Here is a 17,529-nt window from a genome sequence, read left to right on the forward strand (position 1 = left end):
AAAGAGGATTGTTTTCGCGACGAGTCGATTTGAACCAGTTACTTTCTCTCTCTCTACTTTCACCGCTCATCATTCCCAAAAATGGTCATTCATGCGATACACCTATGTGGATCAGTCCATATAATTGTGATCGGGCGTGAATTCATTTTTTTGTCGTATTATTAGATGCGCGTCCTTGTCAAAATATATGCGGATATGGTATAATACAACAGCGACTTTGAAATAAAAGTGATAATAAGCGGTTGTCAGTCAGTTTGTGATATCGGGAAATCTATTTTATTTCTCCTTATTCATTATTGGCACCCAAAGTGAACAACACTAGCTCTTTAAAACAATTGCATTATTGTGCGGGCAATTACAAAAGACTTTCTCCGTTTGATTAAAACCAGACAAAAAAATAAAATAAAAACAAAAACAAAAACAACGAAGAAAGATTGGAGACACATTGAGACCCGCTCATTCGCTTTCCCCGGCTTTCGTTCCAATTAAACGGTCATCGACATGTCGCGACGAACATTGCAAACGAAAAACAAGATCCCCACGAGGAAGCCAGCAATGAAATTTCAGTGAAAACGTTGGGACAAATAGATAAGGGATCGTTTCTCTTTTTTCGGGAGTAACAACCTGTTATATTTCCAGCATAGCAGAACCACATTCGAGTTTTCTATATTTATTGTCCAGGAAGACTTCGTCGTCCGTTGCGTCTTCCACCAATCTCACGTTTCCACCAGTTTTGGACAAAACGAAACTCGTACGATGGGTTTTACTTGGCTTAAAATACAAATGGCAGCATCCAAAAATTTATTGTTCCGTCAATAGACATAGTCTGCTGTATAATGAGAGCCAGCCGCACGAAAAGTGAAATAAATCCTTTACCATAACCGTATGCTTAAATATTTCAAATTTTATCACGACAAATTTTTGTGATAGAAATTTTTCTGATGAAATCAACATGGGGTACAGAGGAAGACTGGGAGCATATAGGACAAGTGACTGGTAGTTGATATTCAAGTTTTTTCTCTTTTAAAATAACCACACAGAAACTTTTCAGCAGAGATAAGATCGGTCGATTGTGACGTTATCGTTTGCTACAAATCTTTGACGGATCTTTGATTTGAATAACTACATCCTGATTCCTGACAAACAAATATTTCTCAGAAAATTTATTTGCTAGACTAATATCATCAATTTTATTTTGGCTCAGAGATATGTATGTAGTGTATTTACTCGAGTTCCGCAATTCGTTGCAAAATTGTGGAACACAGATAACAAGAATTAAGGCAGCAGGGTGAACTGTATAATAGAAAGAAGAATTATGAATCCCTAGAATAACTTGATAGCTAACCAGATTCATTTTTGAAACTTGTTGCGGTAGCTTCGGTTTCCTTGAAGAGATGTAGGCGCAAGAGAAAGCGATAATAGCAACATCAGCTAGGAGTGGAAAACAAAAAACAAATGCTGTGGAATTATTATTTAAATGTTAATTTGGAGGCTATTACACAGAATATTAATCGTGATGACTCAGCTTGACCCCGATTTGAGCGTCAAATTAAGCTTCATAGGAATAATAATGGCAAACAAAATACGAAATGCAAATGACAGAGAGCAACTCTATGATAATATATTTTCCATTTCGAAGGGGTTCCGGGCTTCAGCATAGATTCACGATAAGTATAAAACAACTGGACATTCGAGGTCTTATCATACCTTTCCAATCATGGCACCTATAGTAAAAACGTAATGGAGTCTCGGGAGTCGGGACTCACGAGTGAAACTACGTGAACGCCTTTTGCGATTCCAATCATCTCATTGTATTGTTTCTTGTTTTTTTTGTTTTTTTCTAGCAGTGTTTGTTCATTAAGCACGGCGATTTTTGTAAAAACAAACTAATGTAACAGAAAGCGACCTGTCTGCAATAAACCTATGGGTCACCCCTACTATTTTCTCTTTTGTAGTTCGAATTTCCACAAAACATCGTCAGGTCGATCCATAATTAGATTGAATGAATACTTTCTCCGGCAGACCCGATATCTTTTAGACTGAAATACGAAATACCTCTTCCTGCTTTCACACAAATTCCTTGTTAAATAACTGGTATCACTATTTCATGTCATGTTGGAATTTAATTCCGATTAGTGTACATGCGTCGCAAAATTTTGTTAGAATCATTCGAAATTTTAAAAACAAATTTATTTGGCAGCACCGACGGTCAGAACACACCGGCACGTCGTGAACGATGATAACAGTACATATAATCTAATGTATTTTGTGCTGTAAAGATGTAAAAAATAAACACGGTTTAGTATTTCTTAGTTTCGACGTACTCAGGATACTGAGCTACTCCTTCGTACTTGACGTTGGCCGTGTAGCCATTTTCGTCAGCCCTGTACGTAACGATCTGAGTACGGCCGTCCGGAAGTTCGACCCGGTAAGATCCGGTGGTCACTTTGCCGTCCGTTTTTTCAGAGTGATCGAAATCGTTGTAGGTTTCATCGTCCACCACATTGTACGAGAAGCTATAGGGTTGAGGGACCTGATGGAAAAGAAATAAAATCGTATATTAATTTTGGAATACCAAATTATAAATAGCATTGAATTATTATTAGACTTACGTATACTTCTTTGACGGGAGCAACGTATCCAGTAGATGCTGGGGCCGGAGCCGGAGCCTTGTATGCAGGTGCTGCAGCTGGAGCCGGAGTCTTGTACACAGGTGCTGGGGCTGATTCTAACTTGACATATTTGTCATCGGTCTGATCGGTGGGCATAGCAGAAACGACGGCGAACAGAACAGTAAGGAAGATGATCTAAAAATAAGGAAACAACCATTTATCGGTACATGCTTATCGGATCGGAGGAATGGATAGTTCTGTAGATTTTTTTTTACCTTCATGTTGGAGAGAGAATAATTATTCCGTTTAACTGCTTGGTTTCTTATCTGGTGCTGAAACGTGAATAAGTGGACGGGGTTTTTATACTCAGAAAAGGTGGTGAACTGGTGACAATCAGCTCGAATTCGTGGATTTTTGGGAGGCGCTAAAGACTAGAAGGGAAAGGGAATGGAGAAAGCCAATACTAAGATTTTAATGAAACAGGAAATCGCTCGCTCTGTAGATGGAATGGATCCATATTTGAATTGGACCCAAGACCACCACCGATATAACATTATCTTGATGTCGCTATATTTATCTGCGACGAGGCCAGTTTAAGCGAAAGCTGACAGTAAACAGCAACAGCAAGACAACGATTCGAGCCAATATCCCAAGGCGCTCATTAGAATTTGTTGCATTCATTGCTGTGTTTCCTCTGTTTAGATTCATTGGAAAAAGTGAAACGGGTCCGAGTTTGACTGTACAATGCCGACTTTACCTATTATAATATGCAAATTGAGTTTTCGACACAACCTGAGTTGAACAGCATTTTACGGCTCAATCTGGTCTCAACGGGAAAGAAAATGAAAGTGATGATGAGGCTATTTTCATAGTGGTGATCCATCAATTTCACCTTGATGGATGGTCCCGTGATGCTGTACGCATCGTGATTTCAACAGAGTTCTCTCTGCCAAACCGTCTAATTTAGCGACTGCTGGAGAAACGGTTGAACTTTCTCTTAATATGGAATAGGGACGACCTTGTCTGAAGACTTTTCTAACATCAGACTGTATGCACCGGCGAACCGCGAACCCACATGACCAAAAGAATGGAGCTCTTTAAAATGTATAAATATTTTGATCCGTATAAGTATATTACTTTAGAGAACAAAAAAGAAAACATTTATCGCATAGAACTGGTTTTTTCACGACATTTATTATGACCTTTTAGCGCTTTCATCGATGATCCATTTATGATGTTAATTCAAATATTTTGTTATTTTTTTTTTATTAATGTGAGATTGAAATTTAGAAAACGAGATTCGGCTAGTATTCAGGAGCGTACGCTGCCGGAGCTGCTTTGACCTCTGGTTCCTTGTATTCCGGATACTGGGCCTCTCCTTCGTATGTCACATCGGCGGTGTATCCATTTTCGTCGGCTCTGTACGAGACAATCTGGGTGCGGCCGTCCGGAAGTTCGACCCGGTAAGATCCGGTGGTCACTTTGGTGTCGCTGCTCTCTGAATGGACGAAATCGGCATAGGATTCCTATAAAAAAAAACGTACACTAATATTTATTAAATCCGAATATTTGACATAATATTGATAAAACTAAATTTTACCTTATCCTTGACGTCATAATTGAAGCTGTACGGTCTAGGGGGCTAAAATTTGATTATACCAATGGAGAAGAATTAATAATTTATTTTGGAAATTATTCAAGATTATTGAACTCACGTAGGTGACGGGGGTTTCGTATGCTGGTGGTGCTGCCTTGTAAGCCTTGTCGGCAGCAACAACGGCGATCAGAGCGACAAGAATAACGAGCTGGATATATAACAAATTTAAAAAAATATTTTGTACCGCTGTCTAGACTGAATTTTCACTTTAGAGGTAGTAATATCACTGCTGGGGTCTTTACCTTCATGGCGGAGTAGTGATTCTTGTTGAATGGCAATGGCACAACTGTTATTGTGAGGTGGGCAAGTCGAAGGTTTTTATACTCGACTTCCTAGCGTCTTTGATCTGATGATGTATGGCACTTGCATTTGGGGGAAAGTGCACGAAGACGGGGTCAATAAGCTGTTGGTGAATGTAAAATATACTAGATCCGAAAAAAAACAGAAAAAAATATTTCGTCACGTTTAGATTTCACTTATGTATGCACACACATGTAAATAAGAGCCCAACAAGGCGAACACTATAGGCTCCTCGGGGCATCCAGGGAACTGCGGGGATCTAAGTACCGCCCTTCCAGCACCTTTTCTGCTTTCCAACGGTATCTTTTTTTTGTGCTTATATCACTATTTCCTTAAAAATGACTGTATAGTGATGAATTCGCTGATAACCAACATCATTTCATTGATAAATATGTAAACATCCACGATTTAATACCAATGCAAAATAATTTCCATTATTTTCTCTAAATATTACTTGCTTAACGTGAGAGTAAGTCTACTTGCAATTAAGGTGATTCACCTAGTGACTTGCAAACCGTAAAAAGTTTGACCTAGATATTATTTTTAGAATTAATAAAGGGTTGTGGGATATACCGTGAGTAACCGTATTTAAGCGAAAGGGGGAAAACTTATTTCATTTTTTTTTTCAAATAAGGTAAACGCTGTGAGTTTGTTAAGCCTCTTCCCAAGGTGTGGTCACCTCCTGTTGGATAGGAACAATCCAGTTTCATTGCACTGCTATACGCACCCCATTTTGCAAACATGTACAAAGTAAAAGCCAACCTCTAAAAACTCGTATTCCAACTAACTGAAATTGGATCATAGTGACGACTGACGAAACGGTTATTATTTTCAAAAGATTGTAAACTTTTGTTCTTAGAAATCAACAAAATGAAAAAGAAGTAACCAGGAAGAAAATTCGTGTTTCAGAATGTATTTACAGTAAGCTATTAATAAATTCCGACGACACAATGATATCACTATCACAGAACATCTTCATCGATTATTAACATTCAAACCATTTTTGAAGAATTAATAAATTAGGCATCCAGTCAGTGGATTTTTAGTATTTGGGGTAGGCGGGAGCGGGGTAAGCTGGGGCAGAGAAAGCCGGAGCGGGGTAGGAAGCAGCCTTGTATTGCTTCTCGACGTACTCGGGGTATTTGGCCTCTCCTTCGTATTTCACATCGGCGTTGTATCCGTCCTTATCGGCCTTGTAGGTGACGATCTGGGTGCGGCCATCGGGGAGAGCAACGCGATAAGATCCGGTGACAACGTTGTAGTCGGATTTCTCAGAGTGGAGGAAATCATTGTAAGATTCCTTATCCTGGACGTCGTATTCGAAGCTGTAAGGCTGGGGAGCCTGTTGCAAAATGAGATAATTCAACAGATGAAATTCAGGTTTCAATTTCCATTTTTCTGAATGAGACTTACATAGGTGACTTCCTCGTATTTAGCTTCGTATTTGGGAGCTTCGTACTTGGGGGCTTCGTATTTAGGAGCCTCATATTTGGCTTCGTATTTAGGAGCCTCGTACTTGGGGGCTTCGTACTTGGGAGCGTAGTCAGCAGCGACAGCGACGGCAACGAGAGCGGCAAGGATGATGAACTGTGATATTTGAAAACAATTTGGATTGTAAAGAGTTGGGACAATTTTTGAGGAATGTTGAGAGGCCAATCCAAAAGATGTTGTGCCTTTTTTACCTTCATGTTGGAGTTGTGCGTTTATTGAAGACAGCTGAAGAACTGATAGCGTTTGTGGAAACATTGTTCGTTTTTATACCAATTATGACAGTGAACCTCACTCTGTGGTCGAGGCGTGGTTCTCTATTTAATTTTGGTCATCACTTTTCGAGTGAAAGGAGATACGGAGAAAAAGGAAATTGTACAGCGGCGATTTAAGAAAAGGGTCATATGGAAATATCTATGTACCTTTTAGTCGCCCTCTAATATATTCAATTTAACAGTTTAATTCTGGTTAATTAAAGTATGTACTTACAGGATACAGCACTTACATTTTTTTTAAGAATTAATATGGATAGGCCCCTAGCACAGCAATGATATGGTCCTATTGTCGTCTTAGATCATAGCCTATCTTGAATTCATGTACATATATCTATTTAGCTATTTGTTTTTTTGCTTCACTATTCATTACAAATGAATGTATCATATATTGATGAATTTATTGATAACCGTAATCATTTCATTGATCAATATGTAACCATCCATGATTTATTATAATTGCCATTACATTTTCCGAAGACTTTCCTGTCTTATGGGAGTAAGTAGACTTGAATTAAGGTGAATTACTAGCGTCTCTTCAATATTTGACCCAGATATTTAAAAAAATTATTATTAATAAAGGATCGTGAAATACATTATGGTTTGTTATAACTACTGCTGGCCGTAAGTAAACGTATTTTAGCAAAATGGGGAAAACTCACTTCATTTTTTTGCCAAATATAAGGTAAATAACGCTGTGAGTTTGTTAATAAACTTTATCCCAAGGTGTGGTCACCTGCTTTTGGGTATAAAATCCTGTTTTATTTTACTTTTACACACCCCATTTTGTGAATCATTATGGACAAGGTAAAAGCCAATCTCTAAAATCTCATGTTCTAGTTAAATTAAATCAGATCATAGTGGGGGAGCGGTTACCTAAATTTTGAACGAGTGTCAACTCTTGCTCGTATATAAGTTAAAAAAAAAATTAAAAGGACAGAATTGTGTAAAGGATTTTATTTACAGTAAGATATTAATCACTTTTGATGACATATAATGATATCGCTATCACAGTACATCTTTATCAATTATTAACATTCAAATCATTTTTGAAGAATTAATAAATAAGGCATCCAGTCAGTAGATTTCTAGTATTTGGGGTAGGTGGGAGCGGGGTAAGCTGGGGCAGAGTAGGCTGGGGCAGAGTAAGCCGGAGCGGGGTAGGAAGCGGCCTTGTATTGCTTCTCGACGTACTCGGGGTATTTGGCCTCTCCTTCGTATTTCACATCAGCGGTGTATCCGTAAGCGTCAGCCTTGTAAGTGACGATCTGGGTGTGGCCGTCGGGGAGAGCGACGCGGTAAGATCCGGTGACGACGTTGTAGTCGGACTTCTCGTTGTGCTCAAAGTCGTTGTAAGATTCCTTATCCTGGACGTCATATCCGAAGCTGTAGGGCTGGGGAGCCTGTTGCAAAATGAGATAATTCAACAGCTGAAATTCAGGATTCAATTTCCATTTTTCTGAATGAGACTCACATAGGTGACTTCCTCGTATTTGGCTTCGTATTTGGGAGCTTCGTACTTGGGGGCTTCGTACTTGGGAGCGTAGTCAGCAGCGGCAGCGACGGCGACGAGAGCGGCGAGGATGATGAACTGTAAAATTTGAAAACAATTTTGATTTTAGCGAGATGAGACAGTTTTTGATGAATGTTGAAATTGTAATCCACAAGTTGTTGTGCCTTTTTACCTTCATGTTGGAGTTGTGTGTTTATTGTAGACAGCTGAAGAACTGATAGCGTTTGTGGAAGCATTGTACGTTTTTATACCAGAAAACTTGACAGTGAACCTCAGTCTGTGGTTGAGGTGTGGTTCGCTTTTCAATTTTGGTTACATTCCGGGTGAAAGGGAATATTTCGGAATATATGGAGAAAAGGGCGGATAAGGGGATATTGTAGCGTCGATTAAAGAACAGGGTAATATGGAACGATCGACTTTTCTATATTACATGCATGCAATTCAAGTTAAAATTCTGGGTTAATTCGTTAGACTGACTTACATTCTTTTAGAATTAATATGCATATAGCTCGACCAGTATGGTCCTATTGCCGTTTTAACACCAATCTTGAATTAACGGTATTTTATTTTTTTGCTTCACTATTTTCTTAAAAATGACTTTAATATTGTGATCAATTCACTGATAACCGTCCTCATTTATTTGCTAAACATGTAGTCATCAATGATTTATTACAATTTCCATTATTCTCTTAGAATGACTTGATTTAACTTGTGAGAGTGAGTAGACGTGCCGTGCAATAATGTAATTTATACTAGTGTATTTTCCATATTTGACCTAGATATTATTTTAAGTATTAATTAACGACCGCGAAATACATTATGATTTGTTATTATTGCTATACATTGGGCCGTAAGTAGCTGTATTTAAGCAAAAGGAGGAAAACTTATTTCATTTTGTTGCCAAATCTAGTCTAAATAACGACATGAGTTTGTTAATAAACCTTATCCCAAGGTTTGGTCACCTGCTATTGGGTGTACAATCCTGTTTGATTGCACTTTTTACACACTCTTGCAACCACTATGTACAAATAAAAAGCCAATCTCCGAACTCTCGAGTTCGAACGAAAATGAAATTGGATAATAGCTGGGTAACGGTTACATAAGTTTTGAACGACTGTCCACTCTTAGTTCTTATGTAAATTCACAAAATTAAAAGGACGGTGATCGTGTAAAGATTTTATTTACAGTAAGCTATTAATAACTTTTGACGACACAATGATATCGCTATCACAGAACATCTTCACCAATTATTAACATTCAAACCATTTTTAATAATTAATAAATTATGCATCCAGTCACTCAGTCAGTGGATTTCTAATATTTAGGGTAGGCGGGAGCGGGGTAAGCGGGAGAGGGGTAAGCTGGGGCAGAGTAGGCTGGGGCAGAGTAGGCTGGGGCAGAGTAAGCGGGCTTGTATGCGGGCTCCTCAGGGTATTTGGCCTCTCCTTCGTATTTCACATCAGCGGTGTATCCGTAAGCGTCGGCCTTGTAGGTGACGATCTGGGTGCGGCCGTCGGGGAGAGCGACGCGGTAAGATCCGGTGACGACGTTGTAGTCGGATTTCTCGTTGTGCTCAAAGTCGTTGTAAGATTCCTTATCCTGGACGTCGTACCCGAAGCTGTATGGCTGAGGGGCCTGTTGCAAAATATGATAATTCAATAGATGACATTCAGGTTTCAATTTCCATTCTTATGAATGAGACTTACATAGGTGACTTCCTCGTATTTGGCTTCGTATTTAGGAGCCTCGTACTTGGGGGCTTCGTACTTGGGAGCATAGTCAGCAGCAGCTGCGACTGCGATGAGGGCGGCGAGGATGATGAACTGTAATATTTGAAAACAATTTGGATTGTAAAGAGTTGGTACAATTTTCGACTAATGCTGAAAGAGTAATCCACAGGATGTTGTGCCTTTATACCTTCATGTTGGAGTTGTGTGTATATTGAAGACAGCTGAAGAACTGATAGCGTTGGTGGAAACATTGTTCGTTTTTATACCAAACTTGACAGTGGACCTAAGTCTGTGGTCGAGGTGTGGTTCACTTTTCAATTTTGCTTACATTCCGAGTGAAAGGGAATACATCAGAATATATGGAGAAAAAGGGATACTATAGCGGCGATCGAAGAAATGGGTAATATGAATGATCTACTTTTCAAAATTACAAATGCAATTCAAGTTCAATTCTGGGTTACTGTAAGTCGTTAGACTTCATGACTTACATTTATTCAGAATTAATACGCATAGCACGACTGTGATGGTAGTATGGCCGTTTTAATACTATCTTGAATTAACCAGGAACTAACGGTATTTAATTTTTTTGCTTCACAATTTCCTTAAAAATGACTTCATTATGGTGATCAATTCACTGATAACCGCCACAATTTAATTGGTAAACATGTTATCATCAATGATTTATTACAATGGCCACTATTTTCATTAGTGACTTGTTTTTACTTTTGAGATTGAGTAGACTTGCAATAAGGTTATTTATACTAGTGTATTTTCCATATGTGACCTAGATATTATTTTAAGTATTAATTTACGAACGCGAAATACATTATGATTTGTTGATCTTACTACGTTGGGTCGTAAGTAACCGCATTCAAGCGAAAGAAGGAAAACTTATTTCATTTTTTTCAAATAAAATCTAAATAACGATTTGAGTTTGTTGAACATTATCCCAAGGTGTGGTTACCTACTTTTGGGGTACAATCCTGTTTGATTGCACTTTTACACACTCTTGCAACCGTCATGTATTACAAATAAAAACCAATCTCCAAAATCTTGTGTTCTAACTAAATGAAATCGGATTGTAGTTGAGTAACAGTTGCATAAGTTTTGAAGGAGTGTACCCTCTTGTTCTTATGTAAATTCACAAAATTAAAAGGACGGTGATCGTGTAAAAGATTTTATTTACAGTAGGCTATTAATAACTTTTGACGACACAATGATATCGCTATCACAGTATATCTTCATCAATTATTAACATTCTAACCATTTTCGAAGATTTAATAAATTAGGCATACAGTCACTGGATTTCTAGTATTTAGGGTAGGCTGGTGCGGGGTAAGCGGGTGCGGGGTAAGCTGGGGCAGAGTAGGCTGGGGCAGAGTAAGCGGGCTTGTATGCGGGCTCCTCAGGGTATTTGGCCTCTCCTTCGAACTTGACGTCGGCGGTGTATCCGTCCTTATCGGCCTTGTAAGTGACGATTTGGGTGCGGCCGTCGGGGAGAGCGACGCGGTAAGATCCGGTGACGACGTTGTAGTCGGATTTCTCGTTGTGCTCGAAGTCGTTGTAAGATTCCTTATCTTGGACATCGTATCCGAAGCTGTATGGCTGGGGAGCCTGTTAAATTGTGATAATTAAACAGATGACATTCAGGTTTCAATTTCCATTTTTCTGAATGAGACTTACATAGGTGACTTCCTCGTATTTGGCTTCGTATTTTGGAGCCTCGTACTTGGGGGCTTCGTACTTGGGAGCGTAGTCAGCAGCAGCTGCGACGGCGACGAGAGCGGCGAGGATGATGAACTGTAAAATTTGAAAACAATTTGGATTTTAGCGAGATGAGACAGTTTTCGACGAATGTTGAAATTGTAATCCACAAGTTGTTGTGCCTTTTTACCTTCATGTTGGAGTTGTGTGTTTATCGAAGACAGCTGAAGAACTGATAGCGTTTGTGGGAGCATTGGTCGTTTTTATACCAGCAAACTTGACAGTGAACCTCAGCTCAGTCTGTGGTCGAGGTGTGGTTCGCTATTCAATTTTGGTCACATTCCGAGTGAAAGGGAATGAAGAAAAAGGATGTTGTAGCGGAGATAAAAGAACGGGGTCATACGGAGTGGTCTACTTTTTATTCACCTCCTACGTGTATGTAATTCAAGTTCAGTTCTGGGTGAATTCTGTAGACTATAGGCTAGCTCTAGCCTGCTCTAGCCTAAAAGCGCAACCCATTTTAATCTTATGGATGGATTACTTTTTATTTCTCATTCATACATTCAGCCAGTAACCGTTCTTCCATTGCACATATTCAATTTCATGACATAATTGAAGTAAAATAATGAATTTACAGACGATCTTACCCTGGGGTAATAAAGCGGAAAAAGATCCGTAAAATTGTAAACTGTTAATGTTGGACTTTAATGCAGATTTATCGACATTTCAGTTTCCCAATCAATTTTATTTCGAAATAAATATTACGCTGATGTGCAATCAATCAAACGATTTGATTTGGAACAACAAATCTTATATAGAGACGGCCCCATTTTGAAACAGTAATTCAGGTTCACCGCGTATCGCACTTTTCAAACAGCAGTTCTTTCATCTATTCACACATTTCTATTTGTTGCTTTTCAATATCTTTCCTTATTTTGCTGCCAGTAATGGATAATCATTGCAAATTTATAATAATTTAAAAAAAGAGAAACGTTTCGAAAAACTGAACTGTTTTTTTTTCTGTACTAATGTTTGTATTTACATTCTTTCAGAATTAAAATGCATATAGCACGGCCATGATGGTATTGCCGTTTTAACACATCTTGAATTTCACCAACATTCAAATCATCGTTTCAAAAGTCAATAAATTAAGCTAAAAGAAATTTGGATAGAGGATTTGGGATCTTAGTATTTGGGGTAGGCGGGGGCCTTGTAGGCTGGAGCGGGGTAAGCGGGAGCGGGGTAAGCCGGGGCAGAGTAGGCTGGGGCAGAGTAAGCGGGCTTGTATGCGGGCTCCTCGGGGTATTTGGCCTCTCCTTCGAACTTGACATCAGCGGTGTATCCGTCCTTATCGGCCTTGTAGTTGACGATCTGGGTGCGGCCATCGGGGAGAGCGACGCGGTAAGATCCGGTGACGACGTTGTAGTCGGATTTCTCGTTGTGCTCAAAGTCGTTGTAAGATTCCTTATCCTGGACGTCGTACCCGAAGCTGTATGGCTGAGGGGCCTGTTGCAAAATATGATAATTCAATAGATGAAATTCAGGTTTCAATTTCCATTTTTCTGAATGAGACTTACATAGGTGACTTCCTCGTATTTAGCTTCGTATTTGGGAGCTTCGTACTTGGGGGCTTCGTATTTAGGAGCCTCATATTTGGCTTCGTATTTAGGAGCCTCGTACTTGGGGGCTTCGTACTTGGGAGCGTAGTCAGCAGCAGCAGCGACGGCGACGAGGGCGGCGAGGATGATGAACTGTAATATTTTATAAACAATAATTTTGGTTATGATGAAACTGAGTTGTTGGAATTTCTTTTTTACCTTCATGTTGGAGCGGAGGTGTGTTTTTTGAGACAGTTGCAGAACTGATACCTTTCGTAGACAAGTCGGTCCATTTTATAGGAGACGTGACAGCAGTGCATAGTGTAGGAGGTGTTCAACTCAATTATGTTGGCAATCCGAGTGAAAGTGAATGGAGAAGAAGGCCAATCATGAGGTAAGTAAAGAACAGGGTTACCTATAGAAAGGAATACTTTTGAAAATTCACCTTTTTATTTAGTTCAAGTCCACAAGGGCGGAGCTTCTCCCAAATGATTTTTGAGAAGCAAAAGTGCGGCAACATTAAACTACGGAATGCCTCCGGACGCTCCGCGGTCACCAGCAAATTATATTCATCTACACATCTTTTTCATGCCAGCATATGGTCGTGCTTACAAATCTTTTTCGCCTTATTTTCTCGTTGAGCGCTTGTTGCTAAAACCCGGAAAAAGTGTTCCCTTTAATTGGCGATGGGCAGGCGATCGTTAATATAGCCGACCATGTGAAGGAATTTAGTAATGCTTGTTAATGTTTGACTACTATATCAAAAACCGAAAGCAGACATGTTCGAAAACTCGTATACCGTCGTCCAAGCAAACTGGGTTGTTATACGCTAGATCAACAAGATAATATAGGATACCCAATTATTTCTACCGTTGTAATCGTGTTAGTGAAATAGCCAGTACCCAGTTAGTAAGGATACAGTAGAATTGTCGTGTCAGACAACTCGAGACAACTCGAGACAACTCGAGACAACTCTAGTATATTAGACTACGGTGTATTTTTTCTCGTATTTCTGCCCCCGGGTGCGGCACGTGAAAATCAAAATTCTATCACGTTTCTTTTAGAATGACCTTGAAGGCGATTTCGTAATTCTTTGAATGCCAACAGATATGGGGCGTTTTTGTTTTTTTTTTTTTTTTTTTTTAGAAATGCCGGTAGAAATTACACGCACTGGAAAATAATGTCGGTTAGTTTTTTTTCCTCGGATAAGTGCCGTTAGTATGCACCTCCAGTATTTTTTTCTGTGCACACTTAGGGGTTTACATTTTCCTTTATATCTGCCACTTTGAAGTAATGTCGTTTTTTTTATCTAGTGTGTCTTATAGCTGCGCTTATAATGACGAAATGTAGAACATTGTGGCAGTGAAGTGTTTGTTGAAAAGGGACAGCTGAAACGTTGTGCGTAAGGTCGATTGCATCGAAGTAAATATCGGCATTGACCGATTTTTAAATCTATTTTTTTTTCTTTTACGATCGCTATTCGGTCAGGGCAGAGATTTTGCGATCCAGTAATCTAATACGACATTTGAAAGTTAGCGGAACAAATGGGTTCGGTCTAGACTTGCATACCTTTAGCGAGATTTGGCGATTTGCGGCTCAAAATTGGGCGTACGCTGGCGTACGCAAATGTGGGTGAAATAAATAACTGCGGCGAAAAGAGTTTCACACACTTTTAACCACATTTCAGAAAAGCTGTAGCATATGTTTAATATTTTTTTTTGTGTACTAGGTACTTGATGAATTCAATACTCGTGACGTTGCATCAATACGAATCATATTCTTTCTTTATAATTATAATTATGGCTTATTGGCAAATAACATTTCAAATAATTTAGTATTTGGGGTAGGCAACAGCGGGGGCTCTATATGATGAAGCGGCGGGGTAAGCTGGGGCTCTGTAGAGGGGGGCCAAATAGGCGGGAGCGGGGGCTTTGTACTCGGGGGCCTTGTAGGCTGGGGCAGAGTAGACGGGAGCAACGTAGGCTGGGGCTTTGTATTCAGGAGCCTTGTATGCTGGGGCCTTGTAGGCTGGAGCGGTGTAGGCTGGGGCTTTGTAGGCTGGGGCAGTGTAAGCGGGGGCTTTGTATTCAGGGGCCTTGTAGGCAGGGGCAGAGTAAGCCGGAGCGGGGTAGGAAGCTGCCTTGTATTGCTTCTCGACGTACTCGGGGTATTTGGCCTCTCCTTCGTATTTCACATCGGCGTTGTATCCGTCCTTATCGGCCTTGTAGGTGACGATTTGGGTGCGGCCATCGGGGAGAGCAACGCGGTAAGATCCGGTGACGACGTTGTAGTCGGATTTCTCAGAGTGGAGGAAATCATTGTAAGATTCCTTATCCTGGACGTCGTATTCGAAGCTGTAAGGCTGGGGGGCCTGTGAAAAATCCAATTGGAAATGTTTAGTCGATTCTAGAAGTGATTGATCATGACATTGAGACTCACATAGGTAACTTCCTCGTATTTGGCTTCGTATTTGGGTGCGTACGCCGGGGTCTAAACATTTAATCGAATCAAAATTTTAGTTTAAATTTCTTTCAAGTTATGGCGATTCAATTAAGACTCACGTAAGTGGCTTTCTCGTATTTAGGAGCCTGGTACTTGGGGGCGTAGTCAGCGGCGGCAGCGACGGCGACGAGGGCAGCGATGATGAAGAACTGGAATGAAATAAACGGAAATAAAGTTAATAATATTGAGATTAGACGATGATGTGGCCCGTTCAAGTTAGCAAAATTATCACTGAGATGGTTACCTTCATGTTGGAGTTGTTGTGATTTAGCTGGAACAGTTATGGACTGATACTTTAGTGCCGATTCGCCGACTGTTTTATATCGCCGGTGCTATGCGATGCCAACGTGTGGGAGGCGCCTCTTTTTTTCAGGGTGCTATAGATTATAATATCAAGCGAAAGCGATTGACCATCGTTGTTGTATCTCGGTGAATGTAAGCAGTTCAGCAAATCTAGTGGCTGTCTATTGCACCTATAACTTGGGATCAAATGGAGGTAGCAAAAAATCCTATGCACCAAAGGGGGGGGGGAAAGGTCAAAGTCCTTATTTCTCTAAATAACTTCACGTGCTACAGTTGCCAGCAATTGGGACTGGTTATCTTGTCTCTCGGGTTGACCCTTCTCTTTTAGATAATTCCTGACGCGCCTTTGCCTGGGTACAAATCAACTGTCGGGGAAAATTCTAGTACACACAATGAAAGTAGTTTCAAACTATGATATTTAGTTCGACCGTATAAGGCGAGCAGCACTTTTTGCTTCGACTACCTTTCCCCTCGCTGGCCAGGACCAGTTTATACTTCTTGTATGAGCCATAGGGTTTAATAAGTGCAATGATTTGGCACATTTACAGTGTATACGCATGTACCATTTGATACCGGTACTGAAATGCCATCGTATCTCAGGCTATCGAGTCCTATCGAGACCAACACGAATGTGGAATTTCATGCATATCTAATGTCTGAAATGGGTGGATGTTATATCGATCCAAAAAGCGTAGAGCCATAATCTTTTGATTAACCTCATTAATCAAGTTGTTAGTTGTCCTCCTGTACATTTCGCTAGAGTTGTCTGATATTACCTGAATAAATTACTTTCACTAAACGTCGTAAAAATCGTGAAGCCCCCGCCTCCTCGCGTGTTGTCATCCCTGTCAAATTGGGTATAAAATCATTGGCAGATCTCGTTGGAAAGCATTAGTCTTCCAACTGTTTCTAGCAATCCACTACCACTCCAACATGAAGGTAACTGACTTAAAAGATTTGATAATTCTTAATTTCGAACAACAGAATATTTGGAATTATAATTTCTTTTTTCCTTCAAAATTTCAGTTCTTCATCATCGCTGCCCTCGTCGCCGTCGCTGCCGCCGCTGACTACGCCCCCAAGTACCAGGCTCCCAAATACGAGAAAGCCACTTACGTGAGTCTTAATTAAATTGCCATAACTTGAAAGAAATTTCGACTAAAGTTTTGATTCGATTAAATGTTTAGACCCCGGCGTACGCACCCAAATACGAAGCCAAATACGAGGAAGTTACCTATGTGAGTCTCAATGTCATGATCAATCACTTCTAGAATCGATTAAACATTTCCAATTGGATTTTTCATAGGCCCCACAGCCGTACAGCTTCGAATACGACGTCCAGGATAAGGAATCTTACAATGATTTCCTCCACTCTGAGAAATCCGACTACAACGTTGTCACCGGATCTTATCGCGTTGCTCTCCCCGATGGCCGCACCCAAATCGTCACCTACAGGGCCGATAAGGACGGATACAACGCCGATGTGAAATACGAAGGAGAGGCCAAATACCCCGAGTACGTCGAGAAGCAATACAAGGCAGCTTCCTACCCCGCTCCGGCTTACTCTGCCCCAGCCTACAAGGCCCCTGAATACAAAGCCCCCGCCTACGTTGCCCCCGTCTACTCTGCCCCAGTCTACAAGGCCCCCGCTTACTCTGCTCCCGCTTACACCGCCCCGGCCTATAAGCCGAAAACTTCTTACGTCGCTGCCCCCTCATACAAAGCCCCAGCAGCCTACCCTAAATATTAAATTTCCATAATGACTTATGGACTATATATTCTAAATTGATTATTTAATAAAAACATCATTACAAAAAATTATGTCGGCAACGAAACTACCGTCTTTCTTT

The 17,529-nt window shown here is 40.3% G+C and overlaps 7 protein-coding genes and 1 long non-coding RNA gene across 16 annotated transcripts; 2 read left to right on the forward strand and 6 right to left on the reverse strand.

The window, feature by feature from the left end:
- Positions 1–2,172: 2,172 nt before the first annotated feature.
- Positions 2,173–2,997, reverse strand: LOC124350126 (cuticle protein 19-like). The gene is made up of 3 exons (XM_046801145.1): positions 2,888–2,997; positions 2,613–2,807; positions 2,173–2,533 (listed from the first exon to the last, which is right to left on the reverse strand). The coding sequence occupies exons 1-3, from the start codon at positions 2,891–2,893 to the stop codon at positions 2,300–2,302; spliced, it is 435 nt and encodes a 144-aa protein (XP_046657101.1). The 5' UTR covers positions 2,894–2,997; the 3' UTR covers positions 2,173–2,299.
- A 790-nt stretch (positions 2,998–3,787) lies between these two features.
- On the reverse strand, positions 3,788–4,640 carry LOC124350167 (pro-resilin-like). Its single transcript, XM_046801209.1, has 4 exons — positions 4,512–4,640; positions 4,328–4,417; positions 4,213–4,254; positions 3,788–4,138 (listed from the first exon to the last, which is right to left on the reverse strand). Exons 1-4 carry the CDS (start codon positions 4,515–4,517, stop codon positions 3,917–3,919), a joined length of 360 nt encoding a protein of 119 aa, XP_046657165.1. The 5' UTR covers positions 4,518–4,640; the 3' UTR covers positions 3,788–3,916.
- Positions 4,641–5,466: 826 nt separating this feature from the next.
- Positions 5,467–6,302, reverse strand: LOC124350097 (cuticle protein 7-like). 2 transcript variants are annotated; one of them, XM_046801110.1, is made up of 4 exons: positions 6,252–6,302; positions 6,052–6,156; positions 5,983–5,994; positions 5,467–5,911 (listed from the first exon to the last, which is right to left on the reverse strand). In XM_046801110.1, the coding sequence occupies exons 1-4, from the start codon at positions 6,255–6,257 to the stop codon at positions 5,612–5,614; spliced, it is 423 nt and encodes a 140-aa protein (XP_046657066.1). In that variant the 5' UTR covers positions 6,258–6,302; the 3' UTR covers positions 5,467–5,611. The 2 variants fall into 2 exon arrangements, with proteins under 2 accessions (XP_046657066.1, XP_046657065.1); XM_046801109.1 differs by having other exon boundaries at positions 5,983–6,156.
- On the forward strand, positions 5,662–9,474 carry LOC124350249. Its single transcript, XR_006920577.1, has 2 exons — positions 5,662–5,768; positions 9,335–9,474. It is a non-coding gene; the product is annotated as an uncharacterized LOC124350249 (long non-coding RNA).
- On the reverse strand, positions 7,271–11,569 carry LOC124350117 (cuticle protein 7-like). Of its 7 annotated transcripts, none has more exons than XM_046801135.1 (4): positions 11,467–11,569; positions 11,256–11,372; positions 9,283–9,477; positions 7,271–7,537 (listed from the first exon to the last, which is right to left on the reverse strand). In XM_046801135.1, the coding sequence occupies exons 1-4, from the start codon at positions 11,470–11,472 to the stop codon at positions 7,418–7,420; spliced, it is 438 nt and encodes a 145-aa protein (XP_046657091.1). In that variant the 5' UTR covers positions 11,473–11,569; the 3' UTR covers positions 7,271–7,417. The 7 variants fall into 7 exon arrangements, with proteins under 7 accessions (XP_046657091.1, XP_046657088.1, XP_046657089.1 ...); XM_046801132.1 differs by lacking the exon at positions 9,283–9,477 and adding an exon at positions 10,992–11,186; XM_046801133.1 differs by lacking the exons at positions 9,283–9,477; positions 11,256–11,372 and adding an exon at positions 7,804–7,920 and having other exon boundaries at positions 7,271–7,732; positions 11,467–11,516.
- Positions 11,570–12,342: 773 nt separating this feature from the next.
- LOC124350087 (cuticle protein 10.9-like) lies at positions 12,343–13,205 on the reverse strand. 2 transcript variants are annotated; one of them, XM_046801100.1, is made up of 4 exons: positions 13,094–13,205; positions 12,923–13,027; positions 12,854–12,865; positions 12,343–12,782 (listed from the first exon to the last, which is right to left on the reverse strand). In XM_046801100.1, the coding sequence occupies exons 1-4, from the start codon at positions 13,097–13,099 to the stop codon at positions 12,462–12,464; spliced, it is 444 nt and encodes a 147-aa protein (XP_046657056.1). In that variant the 5' UTR covers positions 13,100–13,205; the 3' UTR covers positions 12,343–12,461. The 2 variants fall into 2 exon arrangements, with proteins under 2 accessions (XP_046657056.1, XP_046657055.1); XM_046801099.1 differs by having other exon boundaries at positions 12,854–13,027.
- Positions 13,206–14,636: 1,431 nt separating this feature from the next.
- LOC124349972 (cuticle protein-like) lies at positions 14,637–15,721 on the reverse strand. The gene is made up of 4 exons (XM_046800935.1): positions 15,621–15,721; positions 15,436–15,525; positions 15,314–15,364; positions 14,637–15,245 (listed from the first exon to the last, which is right to left on the reverse strand). Exons 1-4 carry the CDS (start codon positions 15,624–15,626, stop codon positions 14,706–14,708), a joined length of 687 nt encoding a protein of 228 aa, XP_046656891.1. The 5' UTR covers positions 15,627–15,721; the 3' UTR covers positions 14,637–14,705.
- A 786-nt stretch (positions 15,722–16,507) lies between these two features.
- Positions 16,508–17,488, forward strand: LOC124350032 (cuticle protein 7-like). The gene is made up of 4 exons (XM_046801012.1): positions 16,508–16,618; positions 16,706–16,795; positions 16,867–16,917; positions 16,986–17,488. The coding sequence occupies exons 1-4, from the start codon at positions 16,613–16,615 to the stop codon at positions 17,427–17,429; spliced, it is 591 nt and encodes a 196-aa protein (XP_046656968.1). The 5' UTR covers positions 16,508–16,612; the 3' UTR covers positions 17,430–17,488.
- Positions 17,489–17,529: the final 41 nt, after the last annotated feature.

The sequence above is a fragment of the Daphnia pulicaria genome, chromosome 7 (genome assembly GCF_021234035.1).
Source record: "Daphnia pulicaria isolate SC F1-1A chromosome 7, SC_F0-13Bv2, whole genome shotgun sequence".
Classification (NCBI taxonomy): Eukaryota; Metazoa; Arthropoda; class Branchiopoda; order Diplostraca; family Daphniidae; genus Daphnia; species Daphnia pulicaria.

Bases quoted from the DNA above. Each gene is read 5' to 3' on its own strand.
- LOC124350126 (XM_046801145.1), bottom strand. The intron at 2,534-2,612 runs GTAAGTCTAATA...CTTTTCCATCAG, and splicing joins CTCCCGTCAAAGAAGTATAC to GTCCCTCAACCCTATAGCTT.
- LOC124350167 (XM_046801209.1), bottom strand. The intron at 4,255-4,327 runs GTGAGTTCAATA...ATCAAATTTTAG, and splicing joins ACGAAACCCCCGTCACCTAC to CCCCCTAGACCGTACAGCTT. The intron at 4,139-4,212 runs GTAAAATTTAGT...TTTTTTTTATAG, and splicing joins ATTATGACGTCAAGGATAAG to GAATCCTATGCCGATTTCGT.
- LOC124350097 (XM_046801109.1), bottom strand. The intron at 5,912-5,982 runs GTAAGTCTCATT...ATTTTGCAACAG, and splicing joins AATACGAGGAAGTCACCTAT to GCTCCCCAGCCTTACAGCTT.
- LOC124350117 (XM_046801131.1), bottom strand. The intron at 9,478-11,255 runs GTAAGTCTCATT...ATTTTGCAACAG, and splicing joins AATACGAGGAAGTCACCTAT to GCCCCTCAGCCATACAGCTT.
- LOC124350087 (XM_046801099.1), bottom strand. The intron at 12,783-12,853 runs GTAAGTCTCATT...ATTTTGCAACAG, and splicing joins AATACGAGGAAGTCACCTAT to GCCCCTCAGCCATACAGCTT.
- LOC124349972 (XM_046800935.1), bottom strand. The intron at 15,365-15,435 runs GTGAGTCTTAAT...TTAAATGTTTAG, and splicing joins AATACGAGAAAGCCACTTAC to ACCCCGGCGTACGCACCCAA. The intron at 15,246-15,313 runs GTGAGTCTCAAT...GATTTTTCACAG, and splicing joins AATACGAGGAAGTTACCTAT to GCCCCCCAGCCTTACAGCTT.
- LOC124350032 (XM_046801012.1), top strand. The intron at 16,796-16,866 runs GTGAGTCTTAAT...TTAAATGTTTAG, and splicing joins AATACGAGAAAGCCACTTAC to ACCCCGGCGTACGCACCCAA. The intron at 16,918-16,985 runs GTGAGTCTCAAT...GATTTTTCATAG, and splicing joins AATACGAGGAAGTTACCTAT to GCCCCACAGCCGTACAGCTT.